At 49.3% G+C, this 18,525-nt stretch overlaps 1 protein-coding gene and 2 long non-coding RNA genes across 5 annotated transcripts in view; 2 read left to right on the top strand and 1 right to left on the bottom strand.

Annotated features, from left to right (window-relative positions):
* Positions 1-633: 633 nt before the first annotated feature.
* OLFML2B (olfactomedin like 2B) overlaps positions 634-18,525 on the bottom strand; it is a 49,523-nt gene continuing 31,631 nt past the window's right edge. For all 3 annotated transcript variants that reach the window (XM_086393785.1, XM_086393784.1, XM_086393786.1), the window contains exons 6-8: positions 16,485-17,036; positions 2,217-2,393; positions 634-1,715 (exon numbers count right to left, since the gene is read on the bottom strand). In XM_086393785.1, the coding sequence (XP_086249911.1) occupies positions 1,114-1,715; positions 2,217-2,393; positions 16,485-17,036 (1,331 nt within the window). In that variant the 3' untranslated portion in view covers positions 634-1,113. The remainder of the gene's footprint in view (positions 1,716-2,216; positions 2,394-16,484; positions 17,037-18,525) is intronic.
* LOC147377047 (uncharacterized) lies at positions 2,389-6,101 on the top strand. The gene is made up of 3 exons (XR_015161296.1): positions 2,389-5,133; positions 5,590-5,685; positions 5,849-6,101. It is a non-coding gene; the product is annotated as an uncharacterized LOC147377047 (long non-coding RNA).
* On the top strand, positions 7,697-12,537 carry LOC147377048 (uncharacterized). Its single transcript, XR_015161297.1, has 2 exons — positions 7,697-7,901; positions 12,256-12,537. It is a non-coding gene; the product is annotated as an uncharacterized LOC147377048 (long non-coding RNA).

The following is an 18,525-nucleotide window of genomic DNA, read 5'->3' on the forward strand; positions in this document are numbered from 1 at the left end:
GTCAGTGGGCTTGTCTCTGCCCAGGCTTCTGTCTCATGATTTGTGTCATGTGGAGGAAAGGGCTTGCTTGTGGGCAGCAGGCACTCACACACAGGCATGGGGAGGGTCTACCCAGTTCCCTCAGGGGCCTTGTTTCAGAAGAAGGCCCTTCCCCTGCTGGGGAAGCTGGGAAGGAAGCCTGGCTGAATGTGAATGTTCAGGATCGGCGGAGGAGAGGACTGTGGGAAAAGGGGAAATTGTTTGTAAGCTTCGTAAGAAGTACAGGGTAAAGGTCACACTCAGCTTTATATTTTCAATGGTGCCAACCACCAGACTACATGGAGAAAGACGAAGGAATGAACAGGTTCCTACATCTTGGGTAATGACTAGAAAAAAACCCGAACAGATCAAGGAAGCTGGTTGACAGTGGAAGAGCCGGGGAGGGATCAATGCCACAGAGCAAGTGCCGCGGGAGTCAGCTCATTCCAAATTCCACCCCTCAGCCCCCAACGGAGCCCCGCTCTAGGAGGGAGAGGAGCTGCCTGGGAGCAGCTCAGCATGAGGATGGTTCTGTGAAACATAGACTCATCTCCTTCTGGGGGAGGCATATAATCCTGTCAGACATAGCCATGCTAAACAAAAACGCATTTGGGGTTATTTTTAATTTCTTCTTTATTTAAAAAAAAAAGCATTTTTTTTTATGTTTTTTTTTTTCCTTCAAAAACTTCTCCAATACATAAAAAAAATTTCCCGCCCCTTAGCACTTCTTTCTTGCCTCCTTCACTCCTGCTCCGGGTGCCATCTGCCTACAAGACCCTGATGACGAAACCTTCTCAGATGGAGATCAGGAAGCTAGAGGGGGTTGAGGGTTTGAAGGAAGGTGGTTACTGGTCAAAAGGAGAAGTTGATTTGCACAAAAATATAAACCATGGAGGGTGAGACCAGCACATACACGAATGGATTGATCTACAATCCACATAGAAAAAATAGACCCAAATTGTCATTTTACATTTGCAATATTATACAAAATAATATATATTTTTTAAACAACACATGCGTACACACACACACACACACAAACACACGCAAGGTGCCAGTAGCCCCTCTGCACTTCGGCTTGTGGGGACAGGGGTGTCAGTAGGCGAAGATGACATGATAGGTGACCTGGTGGCCATTGTCCCAGGCATACAGCAGGCGGTCCTTGGGGTTGTAGTCTATCTGGGTGGTGTAGGAGTACTCATTCTCAAACAGCAGCCTGGGGACGATCTGGGTGTTGGTGTGGGTGTCAAAGGCGTAGGAGATGTTGGCGTTGCGCTGGTTGTGGCTGTCCACGGCGTACAGCACCCCACAGATGACAAAGCAGTTGCCGTAGAGGTTCCTCCGGAGCCCCGTGCGCCACGTGGTCTCCTTCTGCGTGCTCAGGTCCACAGCATTGAGCTTGCTCAGCACGATGACCTCCTGGCTGAAGCCCTCGTCATCCAGGGCCGGGTAGATGAGCCACAGCCCATTCTCGTCCACAGCAAAGTCCACGTCCGAGTGGCCCTGCCACCGCCAGGGTGTGGCCTCCTCATAGGCTACGTCATGGAGCATGGCCCAGGCAGCCACGTAGCGCTGCTTCAGGTCATACTTGATGATGTTGCGGGTGAAGGCCCGGTTGTAGTAGAAGGCACCATTGTACACCACGTGGCCCGTGCCAATCCAGCTGTAGGGGAGCTTGTAGGAATTGCTCCAGCGACCTGCGGGCAGTGAGAAGGCAGGAGGCTTCAGGGCAACAGTGCAGTGACAGCTGCCAGGCGGGGAGGGTGAAGGAGCAGCCCAAAGGGAGGGGATGCACCATGGGCTTGGGGTCTGAAGCCCTGGGTTTGTGTCTTGGCTCTGCCACTTCCTACTTCTGTGAGGCACCCTCATCTGTCATTTATAAATGACAATTCCCACTCCCCTCGTTGAGCTACTTCAAGGATCCAGATGCTAACATACATGAACATGGTTTATAAACAGTCAAGGACCACGGGAAAGGGAAGATGTATCATTTCCCTTGGGTAGTTGTCCCATGTTTCAGGGGCTGGAAGATGAAAAGGGGTGTGGAAGAGGGACATCCTATTGCTAGAAGTGTCTTTTACCATCAGAAGAAGGTTTTCCCCTTCTTATCCACTGTGTGCACCTTGGGTGGTCTGGTCATTAAAACAGAGGACATGGAGAAGGAAGACCCTCCCTCAAGCTGGACCTGTAGCACGTACCTTGTTTGAAGTTCTCCAGGTTCCGGAACTCTACCAGGGTGTTGCCATAGTAATAGTTGGTTACGTAAATCCGCTCATCTTTGGCCAGGGGGTCCTTCATCCAGGCCCCCTCATTCCGCCCATACGTGTTTTGTGTAATCGGCCCTGTGATGGTGGAGAGGGTGTCCTTGCACCTTCCTGATGGAGGAGAGGGGGATGGAGGGGTTAGGCTGATGGAAGAATGCCCCACCCCTAGGGCCCTTGCTGGCTGCCCCTCCTGGAGTCTGAACCCCTCCACAGGCTTCTACAGTCCTGTGTAACCAACATAACACCAGATGTTTGCCCAGCATCCTCCCCTGCTGCTCCTCTTATCTATCCAAGGTGTGTCTGACTCTTTGGGACCCCATGGGCTGTAGCCCACCAGGCTCCTCTGTCCATGGGATTCTTCAGGCAAGGATACTGGAGTGGGCTGCCATCTCTGACACCAGGAGATTTTCCCGACCCAGGGATCAAACCTGCATCTCATCTGTCTCCTGCGTTGGCAGGCAGGTTCTTTACCACTAGCACCACCTGGGAAGCTCCTTATTTACCCTAGTCTACGCTTATGAAGCCGTCTACTGCCACCATCCTGGGCCACATTCATGCCACCACGCTTTGCTCCTGCTGACCACTTCTCAGTCCGAGAAACTCACCCCTCAGGGATCTAAGCTCCCATGTACTTTTCTGACACCACTTTCTCCTCTGAAAAACCATTCTATCCCCCATTGGATTCCATCCTGCTCCCACAGTATTGTGAATGTGCCTCTCTTACAGGACACGTCACCTTCTGTTTTGACAATGCCTGTGCATCTCTGTCCTGATTCAGTGCCCATCCCCACCTCAAGCATAAACCCCAGGGGGTAGGGGCTGTGGCTGTCCCCTTCGTGTCCTTGGTCCTCAGAACACGGTGTCTGACAGGCCGTGGGCACTGGGCAGATGCTCTGAAACTTGGATGAATACCCGGCAGCATGAGAAAGGTGACCAGAGGAGAGGACTCTGCATGCCCAGGAACATAGAGCTTCACCAGCCACCGGGCAGCCCCAAGGCGGTTGGCCCAGACCAGCAGCAGAGAGCAGCCCTGACTGTGCAGTGGGTGTCATGTCCCTGAGGCCCACCTACTGGGTCCGAGAGAGCTGTCCTCAAGCCTACGCCCCTGTGAGCAGGGTGCCAGGACCCCATTCTGGGAATTGGAGAGGCCTGGGACCAAGTTCCCAGATAAGCAGCTTGTTCTGGGCTGTAGGAGCCTCCTTCAAAGGTCAGGTCTGCTTTAGTAGGACAGGCACTCTGCCATGCCCTCCTGAGTGACCCCCTGAGAAGTCCTCAAAGACCACTAGAATCACGTGTGTGTGTGTGTGTGTGTGTGCGCGCTCAGTCGTGTTCGACTCTTTACGATCCCACAGACTGTAGACCGCCAGGTTCCTCTGTCCATGGGATTCTCCAGGCAAGAATACTGGAGTGGGCTGCTGTTTCCTACTCCAGGGGATCTTCCTGCCCAAGGGATCACAACCCCATCTCTTGTATCTCCTGCATTGGCAGGAGGATTCTCTACCACTGTGCCACCTGCGAAGCCCCATAGACATGCTGGGTTCTAAATCAATTCGAAAGCCTGCCTGCATGCTTACTATGCAGTATTATTATATTGAACATGGCCCCAAATGATAGTAAAATCATGTGGCCACTTACTGAGAGCATGTCTTTTTGCTCTTTTTGTCTCTGCACTAATGGTTATGAAGGAGACGGGAAGAGAGGGATGTGGGAGAAGCTGATTAACCCAGCTTTTACAACTTCCTCCTCCTCTCTGGTGGCTTAGATGGTAAGAATCCGCCTACAATGTAGAAGACCTGGGTTCGATCCCTGGGTCAGGAAGATCCCCTGGAGAAGGGAATGGTACCCACTCCAGTATTTTTTTTTTAAGTACAAAATAATTTATTACAGCATTATATAGGTTGGCATTATTTTACAATGAATTCTTTTCTCTCAACAATTATGAATCTAAATATACACTTAGCGTGAAGGAAAACAATTTTAATTAGAACAGTTTCTCTAAATAAAATCTTTTGAATTTATATTTGTCTTAAAAGGAAGTATTAATGTTACAGACATATTTATATGGTTCTGAAAAAAACATATTCAATGATGCTATTACTGTTTTCTTATATTACTTATACTGTATAAGACAGTATTCTTATCAAGAGAATTCCATGGACAGAGAAACTTGGCGGGCTACAGTCCATGGGGTCGCAAAGAGTCGGACATGAATGAGCAGCTAACACTTTGACTTCACGCTCTTCCTCCTCCTGGCAGCTGGGACCAGCAGAACACCCCCTGCCAGAACACAACCTGCCATCAACACTGGCTCATGGACGGGCAGCAGCGAGGAGAGGGATCTGCCCCTGACACTCACATGGGACCAAAGAGCAAGGGCCCACGGCTCAGATTCAGGGCCCTCTCAACTCCAGGCCACCCCTGTTTCCAAACTGTTTCAATCTGTTCCATCCCTCCTGCTCCCACATTAGTGGTCTGAGCTGGCAGGACGGGGCAGGCGCTGTGCCCTTGGCCCCACGCCTGGGGCAGCCAGGCGTCTAAAAGCAGGATAAACATTGTTTCCCAGGCAGGCCGCACAGTTGGGTGCAATTGGCAGGGCTCAGGCATCTCTGTGTGGGGTTTATTAGGTCCTGGTCTGACAGAGAGGGGAGGGTTTTGGTCTCTGTAAGACAAACAACAGAGCCTACCAGCCAAAGCCTCATTCCCCCACAACTGAGCTCATCTGCTCGAGACAATAAAACAAAAGAATCTGCGTGAGCCTGGGCAGCAGAGTTCTGATGGAAAATGTCTCGTTCCCTGGTGCTGAGTGGGACCCTGCCTGCCAGTGGAGAAGCTGTGCTTCCTCAGAACTAAGGTGAGCCCTAGCGTGCCATGCCCAGAGAGGGGCATTTTTGCTTGCCCCCTTCCCCTGGAAAAGCCCAGTGAGGACCCAACTCCCTGCATCAGAGGCAGACCCCAGCCAATACCCAGAGCCTCGCAAGTGGCTGTGAGAAGCCAGGAGTCTCTGTCAGGGTCGCTATGGCTATGCCACCTTCCTGCCCAGACGCGGAAACTGCAGATGAGCTCTTGGAAACTGGGACTCGTCTAAGCTTCGATGCACTGCATCGCCCCAGGCAGCTTCCAAACCCCTCCAGGGTTCTGTCTCAGCACTAAGGCTCTGCGGTGACGGGGCCTTAATGTGAAGCTAGAGAACGTGCACCCCCCCTCCCCGATTTGTAGCCAGAGGTCTGGCATCACTCTTGGTCCTGCTACAGACCCCCAAGGTCTGTGTTTCATCTGAAAAGTCACAGAGCTTTCACTTCTTCCACAGAAAAACAAGCAAAATATATGCCCTCTCTACATCATGAGCACACTTGGAGAATGCACTCTGATGATGGTATAGAAGGCTGAGTATTGTCTTCCAAAGGTATCCAACTCCTAATCCTGAATGGGACTGTACATGGCAACAGTGAGTTTGCCAATGTGATTACCTCAGGGATGCTGTGATGGAGGGTGGCCAGGGGAGGGGGGAGACTAGCCTGTATTATTCAGGGGGGTCCTAATCACAGTCATAAGTATCCTCATAATAGGGAGGCAGACGGAGATTTGACTGAGAAGAGGAGGCAACCTGAGGATGGAAGCAAAGGAAGGATGAGGAGGAGGCCCCAAGCCAAGGAATGCAGGCAGCCACCCGAGACTAGAAAAAGCAAGGACTGGACCATCCCTTGGAGCCTCAGGAAGCAACCAGTCTCCTGACAGCTTGATTTTAGTCCTGAAAGACTCATTTCAGCCTTCTAGTCTCCAGAACATTCGAGAATAAATTTCTATTGTTTAAGCCATTAAGTTTGTGGTAATCTGTTACAGGAGGCCTAGGAAACTAAAACAGATGGAGGCTGCTTCTGGAGTCAAGCATCTTTATTTCTGTAGGAAGAAGGGAGTCTCAGCTTACAGCTTCCAAGTCCTGACACCCAGGACCTCAGGATGTATCACCATATGCCCTCAGATAGAGCAAATGCCAGCAACACACAGAGGAGTCCAGCACAGGCAGAAACAGTGATAGGTGTGTGTGGTCTGGGAGCATGTGAAGACAGGTTCAAGGGAGGTGAGTAAACCTCGAGGCCCAGGCCCATCACTATGGTCTGAGAGTCTGGGGCCATTCAGATGCTCCCACCCTTGGCAGCAAAGCGTCAGCCCTGGAGAGAAGAAGCCACGTGTTTATTCCTTTCCAGGGCTAATGAGAGAAAGAAGGGAGAGAGTTCAAAGGCACTGTGGAGAAAAGAGAATGCTTCTGCCTGCTGCTCAGAAGTTCTCCCCCACAGTATGGTGACAGGGAACATTTCCTAAGCTGTCTCTATGTACTAACTCATCTTATCATCAATGGTCCTGGGAGACAGCTGGCCCTGCTTCAGATTCCCAGGGTCTGGGGATGGGATGGGGAGGGAGGTGGGAGGGAGGTTCAGGATGGGGAACACATGTACACCCGTGGCGGATTCATGTCAATGTATGGCAAAACCAATACAATACTGTAATTACCCTCCAAAAAATAAAAAAAATTAAAAAATTTAATTTAATTTAAAAAAAGATGGCAGACAGCATATATAATAGGCCTTCCTCCTGCCTCAAATGCTATGAAGTCATGACAAATTTGATATGATAAATTAGCATGCTTCATTTTTAAAATAATCTTTTGATCTCTCTCTTCTGTAAGTGGTTGCCCAAGTGATATGTGGTCACTTGGAGTACTTGAAAATACGATTATTCTTTCAGGAGAGCATATGTATGTAATGTATAAAAATTTTGCTATTAGAATTAAAACTGCCACTTCAGAGGAAATGAATGATTTTGCTCTAGCTGAACCAAATGTATTAGATGATTAAACCTCCCACAAAGGAGATTTATGCACAGAGAGGGTTCCTTCTTTATAGAAGTTAACTATGGTAAATACCTACCATTTTTATTAATTTCATCTTCTCCGGTGAAAAGATTTTTTATTTATCTCTTCAACAACTTAAGTAAAATGTAGAAGTTCTAGCCCTACTTGACTAAAACCAAAGGACAACAGCAAAAATAACTTGGAGGATAATAGAAATGTTTCTGGCCCATAGAAACATCTCTATTATACTGGTTTCTAAATTTCTTTATTTGCAGATGGTGTAGCCCTCACATGTAAAATACCATCTATGAACTAGGAATAGAGGATAGAGACAGGACCACGAAATCAAGCTATTTGTCCCAAACTCATTCTCTAGTGTTTTCCCCTTGGTTGTTGCTCAGTTGCTAAATTATGTTCAACTCTTTGCATCATCTCTTTTAATTTAATGTACTGATGGACAGTACAGCAGTCTTCCCTGTCCTTCACTGTCTCCTAGAGTCTGCTCAAATTCATGTCCACTGAGTCGATGATGCTAGCCAACCATCTCATCCTGTTTTTTCCTTAAGCTCCAGTTATATTTGAAATAGGTTCCCCTTGATATCTGTGGGGGATTGGTTCCAGGAGTCCTGATGGATAATGAAATTCGCAGAGGCTCAAGACCATCATGTAAAATGTCTCAGTACAATGAATACAGTGCAGCTTCCATATGTCAGAGTTCCTCGTCCTCGGATTCCACCAACTATGGTCCAAGGATACAGAAGGCCATTTGAGTGAGTCTCTTTGAAGCTAAAGGATATCTTGCCTTATCTATTATATGTATTATCTTCTAAAATGTTTATAGGTTAACAACAAAAAAAAGGTTCCCAGGGTCTGTAGGGGCTTTTCCTCTCAGCACATCAAGCTGCTCAATCTTGCCATCTAACAAAAAGAAGTCAGCGCACAATAGGCCCCTCTGCCCTCTAGGGCTCCCAGCTGTGGCTGTCACGTGGCAGGCCTCCACTACAGGGTGGAGCAGCCCCAACACACTCCTCTGCCCCTCCCCGATGGCTGTCTTAAATGCTTGCACAGCGTCCACTGGGGATGCTCTCTGGCCCTTTTATCCGAGTCAAGCCTGTCTTGTGCACCCACCCTCTTCACACACTCGGTTTTCCTACCCCTCTCTCCTGGTTCCCACTTGCCGTCCAGGTCAGGCTGTCTTCGGCTGGTTCTCTTTTCTGCCCGCCTTTCAGATGTCATCTCTCAGAGCCCCAGTTTCAGCCCCTCGTCTTCCTCTTTTTCTTCCTGTATTCCCCGGGCACACTTGGCTCTCACTCAGCCCAGACTTTGTTTCTGAGCGCCAGGTGGCCACCCCGTTATGAGACACTTCCCTCCTGAGTGTCCTCCGGACTCCTTAATGGATTCAAAAAGGAATTCATTTGCTTCAGTTCACAGCCTGTTCCTCCTATGCTTCTGTCCGGGAGAAAGGCACGGCGCACCATTCACCAAGCCGGGAATCTTGGTTCTCCTTGCTGCCCACCTCTCCTCTACGCATGGCCCCATTGGTCGCCGTCTCCCCCCTCTTCACTTCTCAGCTTTTCCATTCCACCTCTGTGCTTAGCTTAGACCTCACGGTCCCTTGCCTGGATCACTCCAGTTACGATGGTGGTTTCTATGGCTCGTCTCTAACCCCTTCTAACCCATCCAACCCCTGTGCCCAGAAGTCCTGAGCTGCCTTGCTGCTTAAACCCTTCACTCAGCATCATCAACTGCTGCAGGAAGCCCTAGGTCCTATCCCAGTGCATCAGCCCCTCCTTCAATGCCATCACTTCTTGCCATCTCCCCTCAATCAGAGTTCTCAAACTCAAATGCCTCTAGAGGCCAGGTGTGATGGAAATGGGTGAAGCAGGCTGAGTATGAGAGGATGAGTAACAACAGAGACTGGAGTGGATTGGAAGAGCAGCTGACCTAAAGGCATTCAAGTTTAAGGCTGACAAGACATCTTGGGGGCGCATTTGGCCCTCGGGTTGCCAGCTTTGAGATCTCTTGCCCATACCTAACTGCTCATACAGCCCATGGTGCCGTGCCTGGAGGTAGCTTCATGGACATGTGAACCGGGCAATCACCTTTTCAAAGCTCTGCTATGGCCATCTTGTAATTCTTAATCATTTTAGTTTGGATTTTTATTTTATAGTTAGAATCTAATAGGACAACTGGGCATGTGCATTTGCAGAGGACACAGTACATGTGTCCACCTTCCTATGGCCCACTTGCGTGCAGGGGACACCGGTGGGCCCACTGCTCATGGGGTTACGGTGAGACTCAGAGTGAAGATAAGGCAGGTGTGTTGTCCCTGTGACTGAGTGCGCGGGGCATTGCATCCCCAGAGGCCACACTTGCCATTCTAAACAGAACCTCGAATGCAGAAAGAAGGCAGCGGTATGCTAGGAACCACAAATAACCAAGTAATCCCATTATATTCTTTCTTACTTGTGTTATTTCCTTGGAGTAGACAATAACTCATGCTGAAAATGTTATAGAAGAGGGAAAGATAGGGCAACTCACAGTTCCTTTTCTTTTATTCAGGGAGCCAAATGTAGGGAGTGGGGGTAGACTGTGAGCATATCAAGAAGAGAAACAGATGAGTTTGTTGTGTGCAGTATTTTCACTGGGCTGCTAAGAACAAATTACACAGGAACATAGGAGCCATGAAAAACAAACTGTATCATCTTGGTGGACTCCACACGTGAGTTAAATGATCTTATCTTTGCATTGAAAACTGGTAGTGCACAATATAAACACAAATGATAAAATTCACGCCAGTTATTTAAGTTTTTAAAAAAGTATTTCTTACAATGGCATGAAGTAGCAAAGAAAAAAACCAAGTGAATGAGAGAGAGACATCAGAGAAGAAAGGAAACAGCTTTATATTCACTATCTTCAATGGCACTTTCCATCTTGTTTTTTGAACTGGGGCTCTATGTTTTCACTTTGCAATGGGCTCAACAAAATGTGTAGTCAGCCCTAACTAAACTGGTTCACTGCTGGGGCTCTTGTTGATTCTGGTCCTTCTTATTGCAATGCCACCGTCCTTCCTGGCTGGTTTTGCCTCATCCCTCAAGACAGCTAGGTCAACTTCTCTTTCCAGAGGAGAGTCCCTCTGACCGCAAAGCACTCTATGCATCTGCTCGCCACCCTGAGTTGAAATTGGGTTTGCCAGGTGGCTCAGTGGTAAAGAATTTACCTGCCAATGCAGGAGCCACAGGAGATGTGGGTTCCATCCCTGGGTTGGTAAGATCGCCTGGAGGAGGAAATGGCAACCCTCTCCAGTTTTCTTGTCTGGAGAATCCCATGGACAGAAGAGCCTGGCGGTCTACAGTCCATGGGATCACAAAGAGTCAGACATGAATGAACAGCTAAACGCCACCCATCATCTGAACTGAAACTGTGTTTCTGGGTCCCATATTCGAGCTTGTGCACAACTCCAGGTCGGGGACCCTGCCTCACCTGCTTTTGTAGGATCAACACCTACAGCGCCAGCACTCAGTACTGTCCTTCAACTCAGTACTGACAAATGTGAGTGTTCTCCTCTGCTTAGAACCTTCTCTAACACCTTTAGATCTAAGTCCTCATGTCTTACTCCCTTCATCATCAGGCCCTCTCCCCTACCTCTCCCGGTCTGTGCCAGCACCGTGGGTGCCCTTCAACACCCCTGCAGAGGCTCACGCTGTCAGCTCTGCCCTGGTGACCACACCTGGAGATGGAGCTCACAGTCAGAACCAGAGACAGCCTCCCCTGGACCACATACCTTGCCAGACCTGTCCACTCTAGTCCCTGTAGCCCCTCCTGGTGACACCTCCGTGGAAGTGGCCAGAGTGCAGGCCCTTTCCCAGCCAGTGTGGCGAGGGCTGGGTGAATTAGGAGTGGCCTGTATCCTTGTAGACAGGCACAGACTCTTCCTTACCCATTTACAAGGAGCCACTCCACTTTATATTTGTCTTTCTAGGGCCAGCGGCCTCTGTGTTCTGACAGAGGCTCCTTGTGGTTTCAGGGGCCTGGTGAGCTGATCAGCACAGTGAGAGCGGAGTGTGTCTGTGGAGCTGGGGCTGGGAAAGGTGCCTGTCAAGAGACTCTGGGCCGCCGACGGGACAGTCCTTGGTACTGAGTCTGGGTGCTGTGGAGGCTCCGGTCAGCACTGCCCTGCCCGTGTCGGTGCCACTTACTCAGGCCGTCTCGTGCCCACTGCCACTGTGGCCAGCCAGGCCTCGGGGGTTGTTACGGCCAGTTACTTTGTGGAAGAGGTGGTCTTCATGGGATCACATTTCTAGGTTCAGCCATGAGGCAGGCTCTGGTATTGCTGTCATCCCGACTGTCCTCTTCGCTCCTCCCCACTCCCCTCTCTGCCCCACACCAGCCTCTCCTACAACGCGCATCACAGCCCTTAAGGTCTGGGACTCTGCAAAGCCACGGCCATGGGGCACCCGTGTTCTCATCCTCTGTGGCAGCCTGACCAGAGCTCCCCACACCACCAAGGATGGTGACCAGTCCCCTTTCCTCCCTCCCGGAACCCGGCTCCCATCAAGGATGGTGTTTTTCCTCTCTTGTCCTCAAGCAGCTATGCTTTGGCCAAAAGTTAATTCTAATTCGTTTGTTTTCGGAATTTTTCTGAGCATTTTACAATTCCCTTGGGGAAACTGGTGGACATTTTTGGGCATCACAAAACCAGGTTTGGAAACCACAGGATAGGATGTTCCTTCTAAAAGCAGCCTGTTTAAAACCACTCAAACAGCTCAAACTCGAAATTGCCAGGCTCATTAAACAGCAAACAACCTTTCGCAGGTAGCAAGTCAGTGGCGTGTGTTGGTTTCAGACAAATGATTCTTATTTAACTGAAGGCTACATATAGTCTTACTTGGCCAGGCACAGGCAGGCAGGAAGTGTGCTAAGAAGGTTCCAGAAAAGAAATCCCATCCACACTAACAGCAGCCTGAGAGAAGCATGTGGCAGCAATACGTGATTGGAAATGATTCCTGAGAAAACCTGCCAAGACTCCACCTGCCTTCTCTCTGTGCCACCCCCTCTTTTCACCCCTTGGCATTTGAAGAAGCACTTATATCTGTGTCCGTGTCCCTGTGTTTTTTTCCGCAGTAGATACAAGAGACAAGAATCCCAGATCTTCTGAAAAAAAAAACCCTACAGGCCAGTCTTTAAGCAGAAGCTGACATCCTCTGTGTAAGACAGATGGATAAAGAAGATGTGGCCCATATATACAATGGAGTAATACTCAGCTGTTAGAAAGAATGAAATAATGCCATTTGCAGCGACATGGCTGGACCTGGAGTTTACCATACGAAGTGGAATAAGTCAGAGAAGACAAATATCGAAATCTAAATAAAAATGATACAAATGAACTTATTTACAAAACAGAAACACAGTCACAGAGAATGAATTTATCAGGAGAAAGGTTGAGGGGAAGGGACAATTAGGGAGTTTGGGATATGTATCAGATCAGATCAGATCAGATCAGTCGCTCAGTCGTGTCCGACTCTTTGCGACCCTATGAATCGCAGCACGCCAGGCCTCCCTGTCCATCACCAACTCCCGGAGTTCACTGGATATTTATACACTGCTGTACTTAAAACAGATAACTAACAAGGACCTACTGCATAGTACAGGGAACTCTGCTCAATATTCTGTAATAACCTAAATGGGAAAAGAATTTGAATACGAATTGGTATCAATATATGTATAACTGAATCACTTTGCTGCACACCTGAAACTAACATAACATTGTTAATCAACTATATTCCAATATGAAATAAAAATTAGAAAAAAAGAACCCCAGCTCTTTTGAAAAATCCCACAGGTCAGTCTTTAAGCAGAAGCTGACATCCTCTTTTAATGTTATGACCAACCTAGATAGCATATTCAAAAGCAGAGACGTTACTTTGCCAACAAAGGTCCATCTAGTCAAGGCTATGGTTTTTCCTGTAGTCATGTATGGATGTGAGAGTTGGACTGTGAAGAAGGCTGAGTGCTGAAGAATTGGTGCTTTTGAACTATGGTGTTGGAGAAGACTCTTGAGAGTCCCTTGGACTGCAAGGAGATCCAACCAGCCCATTCTGAAGGAGATCAGCCCTGGGATTTCTTTGGAAGGAATGATGCTAAAGCTGAAACTCCAGTACTTTGGCCACCTCATGCGAAGAGTTGACTCATTGGAAAAGACTCTGATGCTGGGAGGGATTGGGAGCAGGAGGAGAAGGGGACGACAGAGGATGAGATGGCTGGATGGCATCACTGACTCGATGGACGTGAGTCTGAGTGAACTCCGGGAGTTGGTGATGGACATGGAGGCCTGGCGTGCTGCGATTCACGGGGTTGCAAACAGTCGGACACGACTGAGCGACTGAACTGAACTGAACTGACATCCTCTGTTGTATAGGCGCTCAGTTGTGTCCGACACTTGCCACCCCATGGACTCTAGTCCGCCAGGCTCCTCTGTCTGTGGGAGTCCCCAGGCAAGAATACTGGAGTGGGTTGCCATTTCCTTCCCCAGGGGATCTTCCCAACCCAGGAATTGTCTCCTGTATCTCCTGCATTGGCAAGCGGGTTCTTTTCCACTGAGCCACCAGGGAAGCCCCTCTGTGACAATGTGCTTCTGGTCGAACAGAATAGTGAAGCACAAGAGAAAGTGTATCCCGTCTCCTGCTCCTCTACCAGGTAAACAACTTCCAGGACACAGGGTTTCTCTTGTCTGGGCATCGGCATCTCAGTCAGGCTAACGAAGGAGGCGGAGTCCTGAGACCTAAGAACTCCAGAAAGATGCACATCAGAAAAGTGCGCGGGTGGCGACACCCAGGGGAGGCAGGTGGGTTGTGGAGACAGTGGAGAACTCACTGGCTGGAAGTGAAAGTGTGAGTCGCTTAGTCGTGTCTGACTCTGCAACCCTATGGACTGTGGTCCACCAGGCTCCTTTCTCCATGGGATTCTCCAGGCAAGGATACTGGAGTGGGTAGCCATTCCCTTCTCCAGGGGATCTTCCCAACCCAGGGATCAAACTCAGGTCTCCTGCATTACAGGCAGACTCTACTATCTGAGCCTCCAGGGAAGCCCCTCTCCTACTGGCTAGGAAGTCAGCAAGGGAAGAGTTTCCAGCCAGGCAATCACCATCCCTGGGGACACACAAGGGGTGTGGACCTACCTGTGGCCTGTATTCCACCCGTCTGTGGAGGAATAGTGGGGGGCAGCTGGCTAGGTTTCTGGAGGAACTGTCCCTGTCACCTGAGTGGTAGCGGTATGGGGACCCTGGGGAGTGCACTCCTGTGGCAGTGGGGAGATGGGGTGCTGGGCTCAGGGTCTGTGGGCCCATGAGCAAGGGCCAGTGTGGAAGTGGACCCTTTGCTCAGACTCTGGGGCATTCTGCAGAAATTGAGCAAGACCCACAGCTTCAGAACTGATTTCTCCACGCGGTGAGAAATGGATCTTCTACTCTGGGGTCTGTTGCTCCCACTGTGACAGTGAAAGGGACGAAAAGAAAAACATTCTTTCCTCCCACCCCAACCTCTGTGGCTCAAGAACTGTCTTCTTGCTTAGCTTCCTCCTGGCCAAGGTTCATGAGATTTTGCCCTGGGGTCCATGTGACTGCCTATTTCCTTGTTATTACTCTGGGGTTTTTTTTCACCCAATAAGAATTCCTTGCTATATCACGGCCTGATACACTTACTACAGGATATAACTGAGGAAACTTTCTTTACCAGCTGAGCTACAAGGGAAGCCCAAGAATACTGGAGAGGGTAGCCTATCCCTTCTCCAGTGGATCTTCCCGACCCAGGAATCAAACCAGGGTCTCCTGCATTGCAGGCAGATTCTTTACCAACTGAGCTATTAGGGATTCCCAATTTAGGCAGCAATCTTTAGTAAATTTCTAATTTCTGAGACCTGCAGAAGGGCAGAGATTTGGCTAAGGTCACACAGCTCTCCGCAGTGGGGACTAGGCTACAACCAGGCATCTGGCTGCTGGTAGGTACCCCTACCACCATCTGTCTGGCATGGCTGGCACTTTATCCTGAGGAGGAACTGGAAAAGAGGATGCCAAGGGGGCTGAAAATGGGAAGAAGGGAAAGAAAGGTATAAGGCAAATCGCATCTGTCAAATCAAGTATATTTTTAATGAAATTACTATTCAATAGTGTTATTTTTCAGTGTTGATGGTGACTTAATGAATGTTTAAGTCTTTTTGAAAAAGCCGTCTGTGGCAAGTCCCACTTCCCCCTTACCCCGCCTCCGCCCATGGAAACATACATAGACACACACACACTTTCACGTTTCACTGTTCTCAGAGTCATCTTATGGCCATGGAGCGCCCAGGCACAGAACAGGCTACATTCTCTGTTTCTGGAACACACCCTGCTCATTTAGACCTACCCAGTCAGAATACTTTCCTTTTCCACTTAGCAAACTCCTGTTCATCCTTCAAAACTCAGCTCAAGGGATACTTTCTTAGAAAAGCTTTCCCAGCCTTCTTAGCTGCCAGGCAATCTGCTGCTCCCTCTGCCCCTGTCTCTCCACTCCTCTGTTACATCATTTATCACACGATGCCATGATGTTCCCATGCTTTCTAAGGCCAGGAGCTAATGAGATTTGTTCCCTGGGGCTCACTATTTCCCTGTTCCCTCTTTTACTATTCTGGGATCCCCCCGCCTACACACACATAAGAATCTCTTGTTAGTTCATGGCCTGGTAAACATCCTGCTGAAAACGTGTTGCTGCTGCTGCTGCATCGCTTCAGTTGTGTCCGACCCTGTGCGACCCCATAGACAGCAGCCCACCAGGCTCCCCCATCCCTGGGATTCTCCAGGCAAGAACACTGGAGTGGGTTGCCATTTCTTTCTCCAATGCATGAAAGTGGAAAGTGGAAAGTGAAAGTGAAGCCGCTCAGTCGTGTCCGACTCTCAACAATCCCATGGACTTGAGCCTCCCAGGCTCCTCTGTCCACGGGATTTTCCAGGCAAGAGTACTGGAGTGGGGTGCCATTGCCTTCTCCAGCTGAAAACATAGTCATCACTAAATAACCAAATATCCAACACCCATCACAAAGCCTAGTACACCAGCATTTGACAAATGTTTATAAAACTTATTAATGAAGCTGAGATCTTAGCTCCACTAATTTATTTTAGAAAGGAGTTTTCTACTCTTGTCACTGGTACATTTTGAATATAGACCCTAGATGTTAAAACTGATCGTTGCCCAAGGAGTAACTCCACTTGCCTTTCTTTATGAAGCAGTTGGAGCATCTGACTCCCCCCTCTCCTTTCAAGCTATTTCCGGACTCAGCCTTTTACTTGAGCAGGAGACCCAAGCCAGGCGGAATGGACTCACCTATGACGTTCCGTATGTCATCTTCTTCCTCGGGGCTCAGGGTGGGGCCAGGGGGAACGGTGCCCTGTCTGGCAGTAGAATCTTTCCTTGGTGAGTCTGTCCTGACCGGAGGCGGAGGCACTGGGGCTGTGTGCGTCACCTCCACAAAGGCATCCTCAGGGGCCGCTGACGGAGGAGCTGAGGCTGGCGGTTGCTGGGTGGCTGTGTGGGCCACAGTGGTAGCTGGTACCTGAGTAAAAGGTGTAGGGACTGCCTCCTCCGTGGGATCTGGAGACACTGAGGTTGTCGGGAGCGGTGTTGAGAATTGTTCGACTGAGGCAGAGACTGCAGGGTCAGGGGTGCTGGGCGCTGCAGTGGAGGCAGGCAGCCGGGCAGAGGGCAGGGCTGTGGTCGGAGTGCCAGCGCTGGTGGTGCCGGCATCAGCTGTCACAGCGGCGCTGCGCCTGGTGGCTGCTGGCCTCCGGGTGGCGCTGGTCAGCAGCTGGTTGTGTCTCAGAAGCTGATCTTCAATTAGCAAATCCATTCCGTGTTCACCACTGAAAAATTCGTCTTCTGGGAAACAAACACAGGTGTGTTTGTGACTCAGGAGTCAGCAACATGTGGTGTGTGGCAGATTAATGAGGGTTTCTTTCATCAGCATGATACCCTGATTTATTATTTTTTTTATTTTTTAAAATTAATTTTAATTGAGGATAATTACTTTACAATATTGTGATGGTTTTTGCCATACATCATGAACCAGCCATAGGATACTCTGATTCAAAGTGGAGCCCAGGTGGGATTTAGAAGAAGAAGGTGAAAGGAGCACAGATGGACACATTTCCTGGAGGGTCTCTCTGAACAGTCTGCCTCCACCCACCACCCAGGAACCGCAGCCAAGGGCTACAAAACCTGGGAGGAAGTTAGTCACTCACTCAGTAGTTATCAATGGAGCACATACAACAATGAGCCTTCACGGAGTTTCTATCTAGTGGTGGAGACGCCAAACATTAGACAGATTGTCTCCTTGAAGGTGTTGTGAGGAAAAGTCTAGTAGGGTGAGGGGAAGGGGGGGATGGGAACCTTGCAGTCATGGATAAAGTGGTCAAGATGAGACTCAGTGGGATGAAGAGAGGAGCAGTGGCTTGAAGGGAGGTAACCGAGCAGGTGACGGGGAGTAGTATTCAGGGAGAAATAGCAGCAGTGCAAAGGCCCTGGGGCCGGAACACATCTGCTGAGGCTGAGGAGCAGTGAGGTGGGCAGAGGTCAGAGGGAACACAGCCAGGTCATGGAGGGCTTGGCTGCTGTGTTTGGACTTCAGTTTTTATCCTGCATGAAATGGGGGAGTCTCCAGGGTTTTGAGCAGAAAAGGAATACTAAGATGGAGTGTTTTCTTAGGACACAAAGAGATCTAACCACAAAAAACATAACTGGTCGACTGGATTTTACCTGCTCATCAAAAACATCATTAAAGAACTAAAGGTACAAGCCATGGGCAGAAATAAAATATTAATATCTGCAATACAAAGGATTTGTCCCAGAATATAAAAACCCCACAAATCCATTATTTATTTTGGCCATGTAGAGAGGCTTGTGGGATCTCAGTTCCCCGACAAGGGATTGAACCTGGGCCACAGGAGTGAAATCACCAAATCCTAATCACTAGACCACCAGGGAACCCCACAAGTCAATAAATTAAAACGTTACACAGTTAGAAATGGGCAAACTGATTATGCCAGCACCTGGGGGAGCAGAATCTATCAGGAGGCAGCTGAGGGGGACCAGATGAGAGGAAGTGGCGTAGCAGGGAGAGGGGAAAAGCTAGGCCTCCTGGGGTGCTGGGCAGGGATAGATAGAAGAAAAGGAGGGGCTGGTGGCAGGGAAGAGCCCAGGAAGAGGAAGTGTAGGGGAAACAAGATAAAGATGAGGTGAAAAGGAGTATCTATTTTCTGTGAAAGAGTAAGAAGGAAAGAGATGAAAGAGTAGGTGCTAGAGTCTAGGTCAAGAAGCCCAGGGTCCCCCTAGAAAAAGCAGGCGGGAGAAGCCTCTGTGTGTCTCTGAG

Source organism: Bos grunniens, chromosome 3, assembly GCF_055505025.1.
Source record: "Bos grunniens cultivar Pamir isolate PY7600 chromosome 3, Bosgru_T2T1.0, whole genome shotgun sequence".
NCBI lineage: Eukaryota > Metazoa > Chordata > Mammalia > Artiodactyla > Bovidae > Bos > Bos grunniens.